This window comes from Bufo bufo, chromosome 4 (genome assembly GCF_905171765.1).
Source record: "Bufo bufo chromosome 4, aBufBuf1.1, whole genome shotgun sequence".
Lineage (NCBI taxonomy): Eukaryota > Metazoa > Chordata > Amphibia > Anura > Bufonidae > Bufo > Bufo bufo.
The window spans coordinates 40270904-40290333 of record NC_053392.1 but is presented as its reverse complement, the minus strand read 5'-3'; the positions used below and the strand labels follow the sequence as shown (position 1 = coordinate 40290333).

General features: G+C 42.3%; 1 protein-coding gene across 2 annotated transcripts in view; it reads left to right on the top strand.

Moving 5' to 3' along the window:
* PTK2B (protein tyrosine kinase 2 beta) overlaps nt 1-17889 on the top strand; it is a 190601-nt gene extending 172712 nt beyond the window's left edge. The window contains exons 24-31 of one of the 2 annotated variants that reach the window (XM_040427117.1): nt 2734-2859; nt 2981-3142; nt 6197-6235; nt 7212-7239; nt 8190-8236; nt 11392-11535; nt 13380-13460; nt 14054-17889. In XM_040427117.1, coding sequence (XP_040283051.1) covers nt 2734-2859; nt 2981-3142; nt 6197-6235; nt 7212-7239; nt 8190-8236; nt 11392-11535; nt 13380-13460; nt 14054-14269 — 843 coding nt within the window. In that variant the 3' untranslated portion in view covers nt 14270-17889. The remainder of the gene's footprint in view (nt 1-2733; nt 2860-2980; nt 3143-6196; nt 6236-7211; nt 7240-8189; nt 8237-11391; nt 11536-13379; nt 13461-14053) is intronic. The other variant, XM_040427118.1, reaches the window with a different exon arrangement.
* The last annotated feature ends 1541 nt before the right edge of the window (nt 17890-19430 follow it).

Below are 19430 nucleotides of genomic sequence, written 5' to 3'. Positions count from 1 at the left end.
CTACCTAAAAGATTTCAGTTTGTTTTTCAATTGAGTTGTACAGTTTATAGGTCACATTAAAGGTGGAAAAAGTTCTGAAATGATTTATCTTTGTCTCATTTTTTTACATCACAGAAACCTGACATTTTAACAGGGGTGTGTAGACTTTTTATATCCACTGTATCTCAGATGTCTCATCTCCTCTGAAATATTACCTCAGATCTCAGCATCGTAAGATAATAATTCCGGTCTTTTTTTGCATGGCACATACAACTCCATAACTCCTAGGCAGCTGTTGATCTATAGCATTAAAAACTCAATTTAATTCTTGCTAGCATAGACTGAATATCAACAAAAAAACATCCTAGCAAAGGGGAAGTCAATTATTATAAAATATTCGCTTCCTTTTCCAAATGTGTGCTGCCTCTGTGATACTACCATGTGTCCGCGCTCCCTATGGCCGGGGCTGTGTAATATCCTCACCATACACAGTTGCAGGGATGAACGAGCCTTTGTATTTCTTTCCTGCTGTTCAGCAGAAATGATGTGATTTGGGCTCAGACCTATGTACTCACAATGTGTCATCTAGTCATAAGGCAGGAAAAAGACAAGACATTTCCAGTGCGATTGGAAAAAAAAATTATCTTTCGGAGTCAGAGGTGCTCACTGCTGAGATACGAGGTCCGGGATCACAATGTAAATGTCTGAGGAACTCCCTTCAGCTCCAGTCTCTGTGTCTCCCAGCAGGTGTATGAGACCATTAAATGTCAGGTATTATCAATTAGTAATTTGGGGGGATGGATGACCGACAGAAATGTGTGCATATAAAACAGGGAAACTGATAGAACCCACAATTTAGTAGTACTGCTCAGATACCTTCCATTTTTGATGGGAAACAAAGATAATAAACACAGTGATGTCACAGTACAGAGATAATAAACACAGTGATGTCACAGTACAGAGATAATAAACACAGAGATGTCACAGTACAGAGATAATAAACACAGTGATGTCACAGTACAGGAATAATAAACACAGTGATGTCACAGTACAGGGATAATAAACACAGTGATGTCACAGTACAGAGATAATAAACACAGTGATGTCACAGTACAGGAATAATAAACACAGTGATGTCACAGTACAGAGATAATAAACACAGTGATGTCACAGTACAGAGATAATAAACACAGTGATGTCACAGTACAGAGATAATAAACACAGTGATATCACAGTACAGAGATAATAAACACAGTGATGTCACAGTACAGAGATAATAAACACAGTGATGTCACAGTACAGGGATAATAAACACAGTGATGTCACAGTACAGAGATAATAAACACAGTGATATCACAGTACAGAGATAATAAACACAGTGATGTCACAGTACAGAGATAATAAACACAGTGATGTCACAGTACAGAGATAATAAACACAGTGATGTCACAGTACAGAGATAATAAACACAGTGATGTCACAGTACAGAGATAATAAACACAGTGATATCACAGTACAGAGATAATAAACACAGTGATGTCACAGTACAGGGATAATAAACACAGTTATGTCACAGTGCAGGGATAATAAACACAGTGATGTCACAGTACAGGGATAATAAACACAGTGATGTCACAGTACAGAGATAATAAACACAGTAATGTCACAGTACAGAGATAATAAACACAGTGATGTCACAGTACAGAGATAATAAGCACAGTGATGTCACAGTACAGAGATAATAAGCACAGTGATGTCACAGTACAGCTATAATAAACACAGTGATGTCACAGTACAGGGATAATAAACACAGTGATGTCACAGTACAGAGATAATAAACACAGTGATGTCACAGTACAGAGATAATAAACACAGTGATGTCACAGTACAGGGATAATAAACAAACTAAGCACTTTTTTTTAATAAATAGTTTTATTGGAAGTTTCACAGTGCAGCGCACATTTCTTTTTTCTGCTGTTCAAGCTACTTGTTCCAAATACATGGATAATAAACACAGTGATGTCAAAGCCTCTAGTGTGGCCATGTTTTATTGCATTTTTGTGTCTTTTGGCTAAGCTCATTCTGAACTGCACATCATGTACATTCCTCCCAACTTTTAAAGAGGCCCAATTTTTTTGACGATAAACTACACCTCTAACTCCACTCAATGTCTGTCTATACATGCCCAGGCCTACCCAAGCCTCTTTCTAATTCCACCCAGTATTGATGCCCAGTATACGACCTTGTGGAACAGAAGTTCCTATTCTAGTGGACTTGAGAAAATGCCTGGTGGACCATTAATCTGAGAAAATGCCTGGTGGACCATTAATCTGAGAAAATGCCTGGTGGACCATTAATCTGAGAAAATGCCTGGTGGACCATTAATCTGAGAAAATGCCTGGTGGACCATTAATCTGAGAAAATGCCTGGTGGACCATTAATCTGAGAAAATGCCTAAGGGATAGTGGTGATCCAAACAATCTAACCCCTCACCACCACCACCGCCCAGTCATGGCATGTCCTAAGAGATGGAGCTCTGGATCATAAATTGAGATGTTAACTAATAAAAAATGACAAAAATATCATTGCGCCCCATTCTGCATCCACTGGATAATTATTGATAAGACTGCTATTGCTTTCTCTGTTGACCGTCTTTGTCTATGCTGTGTTGAATTCTTTATGTTTCTTGTCTGCAACGGCCAAAGCTGCTAACTGTATGTTTGTGTCTGTGCCCTGCGTACCTTTTCTGCCCAGGTGCCCGAGAGTCTGTGTGCCAGCTCACCCATACTCTGTAGCCCAACAGAATACCAGTCTCCAATCGACTCCACGCGTAGTCCGCCGCTCCTGCGTCATAGCATCATCAAACGTCGCAGTATGCGGGTAAGGCTTGCATGCTTGGCGTTACTGTTGTGCTTCGTCACTAGGTGTGCGCTTGGTTTGGAGCATTGATCAGGGGCGGGCGATATTAACTCTTTCCCTTACATCTCTCTTTCCTTGGAAGGAGGAGGATTTTCTTAAGCCTAACAGTCGTGAGGAAGCCCAGAAAATATGGGAGAAAGAACGGGCAAAGATGCTGCAGGTCATGAATCGTCAGCAGCAGCAAATGCTGGAGGACAACAAATGGCTAAAACAAGAAGAAAGGTCCCTCGCCAATACCCTCAAGGTAAGGAGTGGGCGGAGGTCATGAAACAAATGGTGGATTTCAGCACCCATAGACTCCAGCAGACACTGTAAAGGAGCTGGAGTCAATGATTTGTAGTCCCTATGGCATGAGGTTTTGTAGTTTATGTCTGTTCCAATGATCTGCCCAGTCCATGAGACCACATGCAATGTAGGTTGCAGGATTTACTCTAAGCCTAAAATGTCTCCTCGAAGCAGACCAACTCCTTTGACCTGCACTTTTACTTCTTGTCTAGCTTTTATTTATTTCAATTTTAAATGTACTGCAAGATTTTATGTGCAGTTTTCCCACATTTCTTGGTTGTATAGTTTCCAAAACCCCTTGTCATATTCAAGATCCATATCTCTCACTCTAGAGAATAGATACAAAGAGTGTCCTTCTCTTTGGAGGACCTGTCCTGCATTACACAGACAACCCATTGATATGAATGGACACAGTGCAATGTTTCATCTCCCCTGCGGTGGCGCTGCAGAGAAGATGAACACTTCTACTAGGTTTCCCCTGAGATTACAGCTGATCGCTACGAACCCCATCAGGAGGATGCTTTTTAACTGGCTTATAGTTAAGGAACCCTTCTATCGAGTAGGGATTTTCCCAAAGCGGACAACCCCTTTAAAGTATCATCCTGTCATTTTAGGGTCCAAAATTTGGTGTTGGCTAAATTCATTTGTAGGGTTTGCAGCAACGTTTCTTTTCTGATACAGCCTCCACATCTCTGTATAGATATAGAGATAAATGATACAATTCTGCCTGCCCTCTGCCACCAGTAGAGGGAGCTGACTGTGTCATTATTGAGTTCACAGTATACAGTATGCTCTCTCTAGTGGTGGCTACAAGAAAATGGACCAACAGCTGCTGCCTGAGGTCATATTAAAGACATAAGATTGAATACATGTTATTGACTTCATGGACTGGTTCCAAAATCCAAATAAATGCCATGTTAATAATTCTTGCTATAGGGAAAAGGGTCTCCTGTTCAGGATTCTCCTGGAGTTGGGGTAGAGAGTAGCTTCAAAGAGCATCTCCACCTCTGGAGGCCCTGGGACATCTACCCATTACATAGACAGCTGATGGATTTCAATGAAAATTTTGTAATACTTTATTTTTCCTGTGGTGGCGCTGCAGGGAAACGGAACACTTGCTGATAGTTTTTCCCACAGTTTAAAGCTGATCGTTGGTGGTCGCTGCAACAGGACTGTTTGTGATCAACTCATGGCCAGGAGACCCTTCTGATAAAGACGGACTGTCCAAAATGGGCCACCCCTTTAAGACTAGGATGCAAAATTACTGGTGATCTTTATGATTTAAAGGGGAAATGCATTTTAATAAAACCCTCAAATAGCCATGTCCGTCAGAGTAATGATTGCCTACTACACTTCATATATGAGGTGAAGAAGCAGTAACTTGTACAGAGCTGGATATCGCCTGCTGCATGCTGATAGTGACCCCCTCACCTTGTGGAGACTGACAAAGCTTTGTGAAGTTTAACGAATAGGCGCTAGGGCTGATTAATTAGGCAGCAGAGCTTGACCCATTCCTTAAATATTCCAGTCCCCAGTGACCCTGATCGCTCCTCTCCGTGTCAGGCTGAGCGCTGAGACGTAGATGGAGTCGGATGTAATTGGCTGTTTGCCGCGCACTGATGTATCACAAAAAGAAGTATTATACGAGCCAAGGGGGTAACTCCAAAAATCTGTGATCCCAATGGACCCGGCTGGTGAAATCTTTTATGTAGAAGGGTCAAGAGTGACCTGAAATGGGGCAGGAACAAAATCCAGTCAATATACTAGACCTGCCTATGCCAAGAATATTAACATTGCATGAGGCAGAACTCATGTGATCAGCTGTTTGAAGGGGCTGCTGCACTCCAGAACAGCACAGCTCCATTTAAAGAGTCCCTTTTAGCAGAATGAACCGTATTAAACCGGGCACGCCGTCTCGTAGGGTTGATCCTGCGGATTAAAATGATACCTGTCTTGTGAAAATTGGTTTCAGCATTCCAGGAAAAAAAAGACTTGTATTATTTATGCAAATGAGGGCTTCAGATCAACAAAGGGCGTGGCCAGCACAGGGAAGTGGAGGGGCCGAGGAGTACAGAAGAGGAAGGCCACACGCTTTAGTGCCAGGAAGCCCTCACTGGTATAAGGAATAAAAGACTGCCACAAGACAGGTATCATTTAAATCAGCAAGATCAACCCTGCCAGTCAGTGTGCCTGATTTAATAAGGCTGATATTACAGGTGCTCATTAAGTGAAAGGGAGCAGGTAGTAAGGAGCTGTGTAGTTCTGGAGAGCAGCAGCCCATTGAAACATCTGATGAGAATTGGTCCCTCACCAACCTAATATTGATGGCTATCCTAAGCATAGACCATCAATATTACAGTCCCAATTTGTACCATGCAACGTGACTTTTTTATGAGGATCTGCAATATATCAGGTCAAAAAAAAGACCCCACAAATGAAAAGGTTGTAAAACTTCTCTACATAAAAAAGAGTGAGCCCCATAGCAAAATGCTCCCTGTTATTAAGAGGCGGGTTCTGCCACCCAGGTCCAAAGAGCCAAGTCTTTGGTACCCCTCCATGACCCTTTGGCCAATACGTTTGGTCTGGAGAAAGAAGTCCTACACAGGTTAATCAATAGCAGTGGACTTGGGACCAAATAGGATGGGCCCCCCTCTCTACAAAGGCCCCATGACTGCTGCCTCTATGATGTGTACACCATTAATTGGATAGGCCAATGTGCTATGTTGAGGTATTTTTGCTAGTAGTACATCTTTCAGCCATTCTCACTATTGTTTAAATTATATTTTTTGAGATGCTGTGCTATTTAGGAGTAAGATCAAATTTTTCATGAGATTGAGCCAGATTTATGAAATGCATGATACATTTTCTGTGCCCAAGAAATCAAGACATGCACAATTGCACTGGCATGGACCAGATACTGGCACCAGTATGCAATATTGTATTGGATAAAGTCGATCACATGTTTCCAACTGATCATACGCTGCAAATCTCATAGTGTATTTTTTACCTGCAGGATCCAAAGCAGCAAGTAAAAGACAAGGCCCTTGATGTAGTAAGTATTTCACCAATATATCATAGATGAATCATCCAGATCCTCGGGGGAGGGACTTACATATTTAATCCATATATCTTCCACATAGTCTTGTTTTCATTGGACCTTTCGTTTTTTCCATTAGTCATGGAATGTGTAACATTTGCTTATATTGTGTTGCGTCATCCTTGCCCTCAGACTCTGAAATGTATTCTTAAAGGGGACATCTGAGAGTGGAAAGTAATTTACATTGAGCTGGACCAGAAGTGGTGATGCGTCAGAAACGGCATATAACTGCTGAGGCCGTTTTTGGCCCCCAGTGGTGACAGGTGTGCTGAGGGGACGCCACACTTCTAGGTCCATGGAAATGACTTTGCCCTCTCAGTCAACTCCTTTAATGTCTACCAATGCACCCCCTAGTGGTGGCGACGGACAGCGGAGATCATACTGTATATGTGAATAAAACAAGGAACGGTATATAAAATAATGTATCGGACTCTCTTCTTCTTAGATGAAAATTATAATTTATGCCAACTCTAAATATTTTTGCTATTTTTTATGTTCTTTTAAGACACAACAACAGCAGTGGTTACACAGTTTCAGTGTGGTGCAATGGAAAGCCCACTAAAAATGTTACCAACATGATTGTAAGCAGATGCTCCTAGGTCCCAATGCAATATCTGTAGCCAGCCCCCAACTATGACTTGTCATAAATGGTACTGGTGTACAGATATGGGGCAGAGTGACCTTCGGGCTCCGTCGGCCTCCAGGGCCCAAGTGTGACCTTGGATATCTACAATGCTGCAGTGGCACAGAGTAGACGTGTCGCCTCTGCACAAGATTCTGTGGTTTGGGTATTTAGTATCTCAGATCCCAGAACCTTTTGTTTATTTAAGGGTTTCATTACTGATTTTTCTATTGAACTAAAATTATTATTATTAGAGGAAATAATGAATTTCCTCTAATGATGTTTTCCTATTTCCTTTTTTTTTTCCAGCCACTTCCAGAGAAAGACAATGCATACAGTAAGTTTGAGAACCGTACATTTCCTATCAGGGAAGAGATGGCTACAGTAAGAGGTAGACACAGCGCCACACCTGTTGACAGGTTGTATGTGGTACTGCAGTATTTACTTCAATAGAACTAAGCTGCAATACCAGACACAACCCATAGACAGGCTGGATGCCGTTTCATGAAGAAAGCAAATATTTTTCTAATCCTGGGGACAACGCCTTTAAGGAGGTTGCATATTATAAAGACACCTTGAGTGGAGTTACCCTATAATCCACCAGTTTGCAGCATCTCAGCCAATCAGCATCTTTGTAGTAGGTCAGAACGATTGCTGATTTGTTGGAATCTTGCAAACAAACAGTGTTCAGCCCCCAACTCTGGTTCAGGGGACTGTATAGTGCCCTCATGTTTAAAGGGGACTTGTCACCACCTCCATGCCAGAAGAACATGACAATATTAAGGACGACCTCTTCCTGCACTATATGGTAGATTGGAGACTCAAAATATTTGATGCTGCCAATGCAAGAGTCCGAGGCAGAAAAGAGTCCCTTCTACTGGTCATGTGTTAGTCTTGAGCCAATCAAATGAAAGATAGGCTTAGTCATGTGATTATGAGGAGACTGCTCTCTATCTGGGACTACTGATGATATAATTTGTGTTGGCAACAAGGAAGATTTCAAACCTTAGACCTTCCCCCATAGGGCACAGGTGGAAAATTGGCGTAATATGTGCCAAGTGCTAGGGGAGCCCAACAAACCGCTCTGCCTCCACCACACTATTTAGATACAGGGCTAGGGCAGTTACCTTAAGCTTTGCCCCAATAAACTAAGTTCTAAGTAAGAACAGATTAGCACTGGTTCTAGTACCAGTGGATGGTTCAGCCGTGGCCTGGTAGCTCACGTAACTCACGAAACCACATTGATCACATTGAATGTCCTCATCTAATATCATGTCTCTCTTACAGCTGAATTTACGGTTCCTCCGCAGAAACCTCCAAGGCTTATCGCACAGGTGAGGATTTGGTTTTAAAACAGTGGCATCTGGGGTGGTGGAGACTAAAATGTGGGCCCAAGCAGTGACATACATAGAAGTGGGGGCTATGCTATGGGGGAAATGTGGCTGGTAGTGTTAAGGGGGCATTGTGGGTGTTTCTTTTGGCAGGAGGCTTTCATACTGTTGTGGTGATGCTGTGTCTGGCACTGTTATGAGGATACTGTGTCTAGCACCAATATGATGATACCGTGTCTAGCACTGTTATGGTGATACTGTGTCTGGCAGTGTTTATGGTCATACTGTGTCTGGCACCAGTGATTGGCAGTTCGCAGTGTTCGCCAGCGAACACATGCGAGCTGCCATCTTGACTCACAAGTCTGGCGATGCACAGGTAAGCCCTTACCTGTGCCTGTGCCGCGAGCCGGTCTGAAACAAATGCGGTCACTGGGAGCAGGCAGTTCTGGAACAGCCCGATGAAGGCCCCCGGCGGCTGTTCTCGGAACTGCCTGCTCCCGGTGACCGCATTTGTTTCAGCCTGGCTCGCGGCGCAGGCACAGGTAAGGGCTTGTGAGTTAAGATGGCAGCTCGCATGTGTTCATTTGGCGAACACTGCAAACTGACCATCACTGTCTGGCACTGTTGTGATATTATTGTGTCTGACAGTGTTGTGAGGATATTTGGGGTCATCTATTAAGACCGTCATTTTAGACACTGGTCTTAATACTGTACCCCTTGCGCTGGCACATGATGCACCTATGTTATGTAGAGGCTCCGGCCTCTACATATCTTAGGCACATCCACCACCAGCCTAAATCTATACCAGCAGCCTTGCTGGTGTAGATTTAGATAATTTTCTAAGCCTAAAACAGGAGTAGAAAGTGATAAAAGAGATACCCTACCCACGGAACATCCCCATTTTTAGACCTGGAGCGAGCGGAAAAAAGTCACAGATTTGGACACAAATCCCCTTTGCGACTAAATCTGCGACAGATATATGCCAAAAATTGGCATATATCTAATAATAAATGACCCCCATTGTGTCTGACACTGTTGTAAGGATATTTTGTCTGGCACTACTATGAGGATACTGTGTCTGACACTGCTGTGAGGATACTGTGTCTGACACTGCTGTGAGGATACTGTGTCTGGCACTGTTGTGAGGATACTGTGTCTGACACTGCTGTGAGGATACTGTGTCTGACACCCGTGTGAGGACGCTGTGTCTGGCACTGTTGTGAGATTTTTGTGTCTTGCACTGTTGTGAGGATCCTGTGTCTTACACTGTTGTAAGGATATAGTGTCTGCAGCCAGCCAGTAGCGCAGGGGCAACACGTGAGGTGCACGGTGGACCGATGAGGGGCCAAATAATTACAGACAGTTCATCAGTTTACTCACGGTTAGCAGAAAGCCTCCCTGGGCTGGAAGCACAGTGTTGAGGTGGACAGCATGAAATCCTCCGGGGCACGCTCTGTGGTAGGGAAGCATCAGCCAAGATGGTGGTTGAGGTGCCCTTGATGTTAGGGGTGCTTAGGGTGCTTGTTGCGGCTGAGTCCCTTGATGGTATTTGTCGTGACGCCAGTACCGTTAATGGTGGTACAACCATAGGTAGTAATAATGAGGTAGACAGTGGTAAGATGCAACTCACAACTTTTACTGATGTTGGTTCCAGTTGCAGTAGGTACATCAATTTAAAGTGCAGTCTTTTGTTAGTAGTAGAGTTAATCTATGAATCCACTGTTTCTAGGCTTTCTGGGGCCCTGATTCAGGCTGTGGTTATGGAGTACCTTATTCCTGTTGATGTGCTCAGTCCTATACCTTGTATTTTCCCTCCAAGCTGAATGTTGGGACAGGTAGCTAATATGTTTCCCAGAATTATGGTGTGGCGGCCAGAAGCTATGAGTCCTCCACCATGCGCAAAGGTGTCTGTGGCCTTAAATAACGGCTGTTATCACCAATGAATCTTTCTGATGCTTGGGTCTGTTCCAGGGAGGCAAACTCTCTCCAACTGGTCAGGGATGCAAGTATATGGTCCGGCCACAGAAGGAAAACGCTCTTCTGCGCCTCACACCTTGGTACTACCACATAGCGAAGTTGGCTCCACTCACTAATCTGTGGTGTGAAGTCTTCACTCTGCATTCTCATCTCTGTTTGAATCTTAATTCCTCTCCGACTAATCTGTCTCACTAGGCCTGACCTAGGTTTATATATAGTCTAAGTGCTATCCCCATCTAGTGGTGGGATGTCTAAATTACACCAGACCAGCCTATGAACAGGGATACAACAGGTGTTGTAGTACAAAATAACATGCAGTAGGATAATGCCATTTTAAGCTATTTTGCAGTTCCCACGTGTCCTGAGTGGGACGCTGCATGTCTTGCACTGTTGTGAGGATATAGTGTCTAGCACTGTTGTGAGGATATAGTGTCTGGCACTGTTGTGAGGATCCTGTGTCTGGCACTGTTGTGAGGATCCTGTGTCTGGCACTGTTGTGAGGACGCTGTGTCTGGCACTGTTGTGAGGACGCTGTGTCTGGCACTGTTGTGAGGACGCTGTGTCTGGCACTGTTGTGAGGATCCTGTGTCTGGCACTGTTGTGAGGACGCTGTGTCTGACACTGTTGTGAGGATCCTGTGTTTTGCACTGTTGTGAGGATGCCGTGTCTGGCACTGTTGTGACATCACCGTGACTGTGGCTGCCATGTGGAAAGTATGGCTTCCACTGTGATAAAGAATCTTGCACTTTTATGGAGGTACTGTGACTGGCACTGTTATGGGGTGATGAGGTCTGCTCTGAAATTGGGGTTCTGGGTAAGTTTTGACAGAAAACTCTACTTAAGTGTCTGGTTGCATCATGACTTCTGAGTTCTTTTGGTAACTGTATCTGTTGGGTTCTCATTCCCTCATTTACCTAAAACACACAGAAACTTTTGGCCACCAGATCAGAAGCTTGTGGTAACATTTGGCCAGTGTTCAGCTATCCACTTCTGACATATTCTGGAACATTCTCTTTATTGAGCATTTCATTTTAATGCTGGAGTCATAGTCAATCTAGAAATCTAGAAATATCCATAACCGCAAAAAAGTGTCCATCTACAAAGTTTGTGGAAAGTCCATTAGAACAGAAGCATTTGTGTTGTGTCAGGTTCTGATAAGTTGATTCTGGTGCTTCTCACAGGCTCTTCAACAGACTCCGACAGCCAACATTGATCGTACAGATGACAACGTTTATCAGAGTGTGATGGAGCTGGTGAAATCAGTGCTTCAACTAAAGAATGACATCTACCAATTGCCTCCTGAGGGATACGTCAATGTAGTTAAGGTAGGAACAGCTGTAGGGGACACTGTTTTAACTACGGTACTTGTTCCATGGTCACTAAATATTTTGCTCATTCTACACCTACCCTATGCCCCTGTGTTAGTCAACTATACCCACCAGGTATTATGGTATGGTGATATAACTAAGGATATGCCTGTTGGAGCTCCAGTTAAGATACCCCTGCTGGAGTTCCTAGAAAGATATGCATGTTGAAGCTTTAGGGAAAATACCACTGTTGGAGCTCTAGGTAAGAAATCTCAGTTGGTGATCTAGGAAAGACATCCCATTCGAAGCTCTAGGAAAGATACCCCAATTAGAGCTCTGTCAAAGATGCCCCTATCAGAGCTTTTGGAAAGATACCCTATTAGAGTTCTAGGAAAGATACCCCATTAGAATTCTAAGAAAGATACCCTATTAGACCTCTAGGAAAGATACCCTGTTAGAGCTCTAGTAAAAATACCCCATTAGAGCCCTAGAAAAGATACCCCCATAGAGCTTTAGGAGAGATACCCCTGTTAGAGCACTAGTAAAGATACCCCATTAGAGCGCTAGGAAAGATACCCTGTTAAAACTCTAGTAAAAATACCCCATTAGAGCCCTAGGAAAGATACCCATTAGAGCTTTAGGAAAGATACCCCAGTTAGAACTCTAAGAAATGTACCCCTGTTAGATGTCTAGAAAACATACCCCATTATAGCTCTAGGAAAGATACCCCTGTCAGAGTTCTGGGATAGATACCCCTGTTAGAGCTCTAGGAAAACTACCCCTGTTAGACCTCTAGGAATGATACCCCTGTTACAGCTATAGGAAAGATACCCCTGTTAGAGCTATCAAAAAGATACTCCTGTTAAAGCTCTAGGAAAGATACCCTATTGGAGCTGTAGGAAAGATACATCTGTTAGCACACAAAGGAAAGATACTCACATTCGAACTCTAGGGAAGATACCCCTGTTAGACCTGTAGAAATGATACCCCTGTTGGTGGTTTAGGAAATATACCACTACTGGAACTATACGAAAGACCCATGTTGAAGCTGTAATTGTGGCTCTGTTGTCATCCAGACTCTTCAAAAACATGTATAACACAGGAGAACAACTTTAGAACTCATGGCTACACCCATGGTTTCCAATTAATGCTCCCTTTAATGATAATACTTTTGATCTCATGACAAGGATAGGTTTGGTCAGCAACTACGCATCAATGTCTTTTTCTGCTATGAATACTCAAATTCATGGTTCAACATACAAATTTCAAGGGTGATCCATTCTGTGAACTGCTGGTGTCCAATCTTAGCTCTTCAGCTGCCGCTACCAGCCTACCCTAATGAGAAGCCATAGGTTGGAGACTACTACAATAAGCCCTTAGATATTGTTAGACTGAACATCATGAAAAGCATTATGAGGCTCACATCTGGTAGTGAGCCATCTCCTGGACTAGAGTCCTTCTCCAACCCAGTTTCTGTCTTGACACATCCTGTAAATAAAGGAAGCCATGCATGTCTAGTTGAGAAGAAGACATTGACTCCAAATAGTTATTATAGTTCATCTGATTCCTTCCATTCAGCCGTTAGATGTTAACCCTTTCATATTCATCATACTTTGTTGTAGCTCACTATGGTAAATCCATCCAAGCATCTGATGGGGTTGTTGAGAATTATAAAACATGGTATTGCAGTTCAGCTTCATTTACTTTAGTAAAGCTGAGACTGCAATACTTGACACGTCCCATGGACAGATGTGGCACTATTTGTGGAAAAAAGCAGACGTTTTTCTAATCCTGGACAACCTTTTAAACCTTTTGTATGAAGGACACCTTAAAAAGTCTGTATTATGCCTTTCGTCTTCCAGAATGTTGGGTTGACTCTCCGGAAGCTCATTGGGAGTGTCGATGATATCCTTCCGTCATTACCTGCATCTTCTCGTACAGAGGTAATGTATCTGGTAACCGTACTGACCAGACTGATTTCCAGGAGGCCTTCTACAATCATATGAAAATACTGAACATTTCACCCAAAGATTTTTAGATTTAATCTTTAGTTTTTTTCTTTATGTTGTTGGGGCGGGTCAGTAATCGCCAGCTGTACAGTAAAAGTCCTTGACTGTATTTTAATGGGGCTTGCAAATCCTTACTGAGATCCCTCTGCCAGGAATTTATCATGAGCTTCCTGCTGCTATCAGTGGACGGTGTTGGACTGGGCCATCAGAGGATCCCAGGCCCTGACACAATAATGGTCCCCAAAGGTCTGGCAGCAGACAATCCCATTTGAAGCCTATCACTTTCCCCTAGGGTCTACTGGGCCACCAAAAGGGCCCCCAGTCTGATGCTGTCAGTGGAATCCCTACATGTAAAAAAAACTGCAGTGGCAAATAGATAAAATAGAAAAAAAAAAACATAAATAGTTAAATAATAGAGGAGCTTCAAGAGTAGTTGGTAAGAAAATTGAAAAAAAAAAAATTACATTTTCCCAAAATTTCAATTGCGAATTGAATTAATTGTTTATCTTTTTCTTATTTCGGAGCAGATTGAAGGAACACAGAAACTCCTGAGCAAAGACTTGGCCGAACTGATCAATAAGATGCGTTTAGCCCAGCAGAATGCAATGACTTCTCTTAGCGAAGAATGTAAAAAACAGATGTTAACAGCCTCTCACGCATTGGCCGTGGATGCCAAAAACCTGCTGGATTCTGTGGACCAAGCACGAGTCAGAGCCAACCTTGCCAAACTGGCTACAGAGTGACAATCCAAGGGATTGCAGATATGACTTGAAATGCTCAAAAACTGTGGTCATATAGACAGCAAGTGCTGCTAAGTAACTGAAACCATGGACTGGACCAAAAATTCTGTCAGAAGTATAAGGAAAAACGATGTTACTTTACTAATGGATGACAATCTATGGTTTTAGAGATCTATTTATTTTGCAAATATGTTTTCAAGATCCTTTTTCTGCAGTGGATTATTTTTTTCTTTAATTTTAAATTTTTATTTAGCAGAGAAACCTGGACAGATGGGAATTTTTAGACCTGGTCATCCATGGTGTATACGACAGATCATTGACAGCCGGAAATCTCAGCTTCCTGGCTACGAATGTTTTTTTTTATTTATTATTTTGTTTCAGTTTCCTACAATTTTTGTATTTTGCATTTGCTAATTGTGTCGTTTGTGTTTGATATCGCCTTCAGATTGGGTGGAGTTCTGTTATTTCTTTAGGCAGTGCGTTTCAGCGGCAGCAGTTTAGCATCTATATTTCTGTACATACCAACTAAAAAGTCGTCTTACTGTTTAAGTATTTAAGAAATAAGACGGCAAAGGAAACAAAAAATTTCAAAATTTTAGCTTGTCGATAATGAATTCCTGTTTTATAGGACGATTTTCTATAGAACGTCAAATGTTTTATTATTTTTTGCGGGCCCTCACCAAAACTTTATAAATGTAAATATGCCGGACATATTCCTTATATTTTCCTTTCATGAGGATATTATCTATAAGGCCAGGGCTCAATGACTACTTTTGGTTGCGTGGGTTTCCAAGTACGTTGTGTGACCTTGACATATATCTATAGATGAAAAAGTTGAATGACAACTGCAAATATTCCAATATGGCTAGCATTTTTTAGATCATCGGGAGTCTCTGACTTATTTGCCCACAGACTTGTAGTTGAGGTCACACAGCAGACATGTTAACCACCATTTTACCACAACCAAATGTCAATGTGGAGACTTATGCTTAAATGCTGTAAATAGGTTCATGCGCTTTACCTAAAGGGGTTGGCCACTTTCTGGTTACTGTTGACTAGTGTGTTTGTAAGATGACCGTATGGTCCTTACTAATATAACCTTTGCTGAAATTCTGTGCCATTTTCTATTTTTCATAAGGCATTCCTACTTGTCTTTTGTGCTGTCCACATCAAAGGTCTTGTCTATAAAATGGCTGCTGATGGAGGGTCAGGCAAAACATCTCCATGTGATGTCTCCTTCATTCAAATGCGATGCACCCTCTATCTGTGCTTACACTGTTGGGAGTTTAGCGCAAGTACTGTGTTGAATGATGTGTCTGGTCACATGACCCTCCATCAATGGACATCTTATGGACAGGACCTCTGTGTCTAGCAAGGGGACATTGCTTATGAAAAATAGCAACAAAAGCTATATTAGTAAGTGCCATCTTATTGATCACAAGTACCGAGAAGGCGGCCAACCCCATTAAATGAGTTCTCTTTTACTTAGTATGTAAGGCTTAAATAATGGACAGCTATTGTCAAAATGGTCCAGCAGCACCTTAGGACATGACCTAAAAAATTCTAAGAATCCTTAGTGGTCAGGAGGCCAACCATTTTGCTTCATCTTAATGCATGGCCTTTTTCCCTTGAGTCTTTACCGGGACCTTCATTGGTTGTGGAGTTGCAATTCAACAATGGAGATTATGAGACCTCAAGTGTAGGGCCTCAAGATACACCAGATCTCTCTTCTGTGTCTTCGTTTTGAGGTGTGATGGTCCTCAACGATTCATTTACAACTCATTTACAAATTTAGAAAAAGTCCTTACTTAAATCATTTCATCTGAAATACCCATGACAAACAGGTTTTTTATTTTCCAAAAAGATGTTGAATTGCACCTACTCCAGAACCTGTTGACTTTTACCCTGATGTAAAGCAATGTGAGTAATGGCTGTCATGTAGTAAAAGAACCTTATGGCCTAGCATTCCAGCTAATTCAACACTAGATACAGTCCTGGACTTTTTGCTTTTGGGGAGGAGTTTGCAGTCTGTGCAGAAGAACAGAGATCTGCAGAGATCTTATAGTCTCCAATGCACCTTCACCACCACTTAATTGTTGCACTGTATCAGACTTAAATAATGGAGAGCATGTTCTGCTTTAAAGGGGAATTCCATTTTATTTTTTAAAATGTATTTGTTTATTTAATAGGAATCATACAATTTTTTAATATACATGTATTTATAATTCTGCAAACATACCTTTCCTATATCAGGCTGTTGACCCCTATATGCAGTAGAATGCTATAGCCCATGTATAAGTCCTGTGTAATGCATCCATGACACTCTTTACATCATATAATTCCTGCATTATTGGGTGTATTTACATGGTTGCCTATCTCCAGTTTATTTATAAACTGGCCGTCTTCTCTAGGTGATGTGGTAAAAAGGCAGTCTGTCTCTAGGTGATGTCATGTTGTTAATAAAATTGAATGTTAACAACGCACATTTTCTTTTACACAGACACTGACAGACATGATGAGATGCTGCAGGTAGTAGTACTGTATATACTGTGCATGTTCCGCTCCTCAGTACACTACTATTCACCTGTTACCTACCTGAACAGTTAACTGAAATTAAGGTCATATGGTACTTGTGAGGGTCACATGACTGACGCCATGTTTATTCCTATCCAGCTCTCCTATGGATGCATTTTACAGGACTAAAGTGGGCTGTACAGCCTGTACCATTTTTTTGTCTTTAGGGAGAGGTTGTCATTTGGATATAATAAAGGTCTGTGAGCAAAATTTTAATTAGATGTATATCATAAAATTGTTCAACATCCTATTCTCTACATAAATAAATGTAATCATTAAAACCGGAATACCTTTTGGAACCTAAAATGCATGGAAATAAAAAAAAAACTAGGCCAAAATAGTAGTCAGACTAAACCAGTAGTAGTAGTAGACTACCAGAATGGTAGAAATTGGTTTGTTTAGTATCCATAGAGAAGATTGTACATTTGAAGAAGAGTTCAAAAAGACCAGTAAGAAAGCTAAGGAGGTGCCTTCACAGTCTGCATCCACTGAAGCTTTGCTGGTATGGCTTCTGCTGATGGTGGTGCAGTAGTAGACCCAAAGTTCATGGCCTGAAGAAACATAAATACTTATCTTCTATTCTATAGTATGACCTGCAGCACTTGACTTCAGGATTCTGCTGGAGGTCACTACCAATATTTTTTGACCATTTCCCTAATGTAAACTGATCAGCAGGTCAACTTTAAGGAGTTCATAATGATTTAGATTTTTTCTTAGGGTTTATTCACATGTAAAAGTCGGATTTGCTCAAGGCAGAACATCGCAAAATAACACTGTGATTGCTACAAAAACAGCAACATGATCGCAACCATTAGGATTCTGTCTTACGGGGGTGGGGCATTGTTTGCTTGCATGGGGATCATTCATGCTCTGCTGAGAGAATACATCTACAGACATTAGTGTATATCTATGTCAGGTACAGAAGAGCCGCCTCTGCGTCCGTACTTATCTACTTGGATATTTTTGCCTTATTCGCTAAATTCCAGAGAATGCATTTAATGCCGCTCTTCAGTCAAAGAACTGAATGATTAATAAAACATCGGAATCTACGTTGTGTACATTGATGAATATAAAAATGATTTACTGTGATACATTTTAAATATTTGCCTTTTTCTTAGTACACTTGGGAATCTTTACAGTGGGTCAGAATATTGGGTTCCGAATTAAAAGAACACAGATACTGATATACAGAGGTCAAAGAGAGCAAGCTGAGATCAGGACAGGCAGAGTTCTTGAAATATGGTAAACAAGCAAAAGGTCAGGGCAGGTGGCACAGGATCAATACAGTGATCAGGCAAAGGTCAGAACAATACAGTAAAGCACCTTTACAGGACTAGACAAGAGAGGGACCGAGAGCTCAGGGAAAGGCGCCCTATGTAGCCCAGGGAAAGCTGCCATTGTCTAGGTACAGATTAGCCCTTTAAGAGCCAGGAGGAGCACTCGATAAGACAATGAGAACCAGGAAACAGGTGGGGAAGGTCGCACGCAGTCTGCAGCGTGGAGTAGCAGGCAGGATGTGCTGGAGAAGATGCCGGTGGGCACAGACTATTATCCTGCATGGCTAATCCAGAGGAAGGCAAAAAAAAAACCTCATATGGTAGAAGAATATTTTCCTTATCCTAGGGAAATAAAATAATTTCCCAACTTTAATCAGGCGATTAAAATAATTTTCTGGATCAATGACCCTTGAAGAAGTCTATACTTATCTGCTCCATGCCACTCCGATCAGGCTCCATGACTCCAAGACTGTCTTCACTTGACTTCCAAAACTCATCTGTCAACTTCCTCATGAACTGGCTTTAGCAGTGAGGTGTCTCCAAGTGGCACATACCTGCTGGGTCACAGGTTCACTGCTGAGGCCAGTCATTTGATGCAGAGGCTCACATGACCCCATCCATGCAAAAGTTGACAGAAGGGAACCAGAAGTCCAGTTAAGATAGCCCTGGAGCTATGGAGCTGGAACAGAGTGGTAAGGAGTAGATAAGTACAGATATCTACACAAGTGAGGTGATTTAAAGAAGCTCTGTCACCTGGATCAACCCTACCCAACCTGGCATATAGCCTGGTAGGGTTGATGACGCTGACAAAGCGATACCTTTCTTTCTGCTGTCAGTGGTCCGGTGGAGAAAAAAGAATAAAAAAAAATATGCAAATGACGTTTTCAAGCACCAGGAGGAAAGCTTATGTCATTTGAGCACCACTCCAGCAACGCCCCTGGTGCTCCATAATGATGCCCTTCTGACTGTAGTTCACGTCCTCTGCCTTTAGATTGACAGCGTTAGACCCTCTGGTCTAGTGATGAGATCCTGTGCCTGCGCACTCGTGCCCAGAACGGCGCATGTGCACATCTTCGGCTTCATTTCCGATGCATAATGTGCACGTGCCGTTTACGGCGTGGGTGTGCAGACACGGGATCTCAGCTCTAGACCAAAGGGTCTAGCACTGTCAATCTAAAGGCAGGAGGCGAGAACTACAGCAGTAGGGCATCATTATGGAGCACCAGGGGCGGTGCTGGAGTGGTGCTCGAACCGCATAAACCTGCCTTCTGGTGTTCAAATACTTCATTTGCATATTTTCATTTTTCTCCACC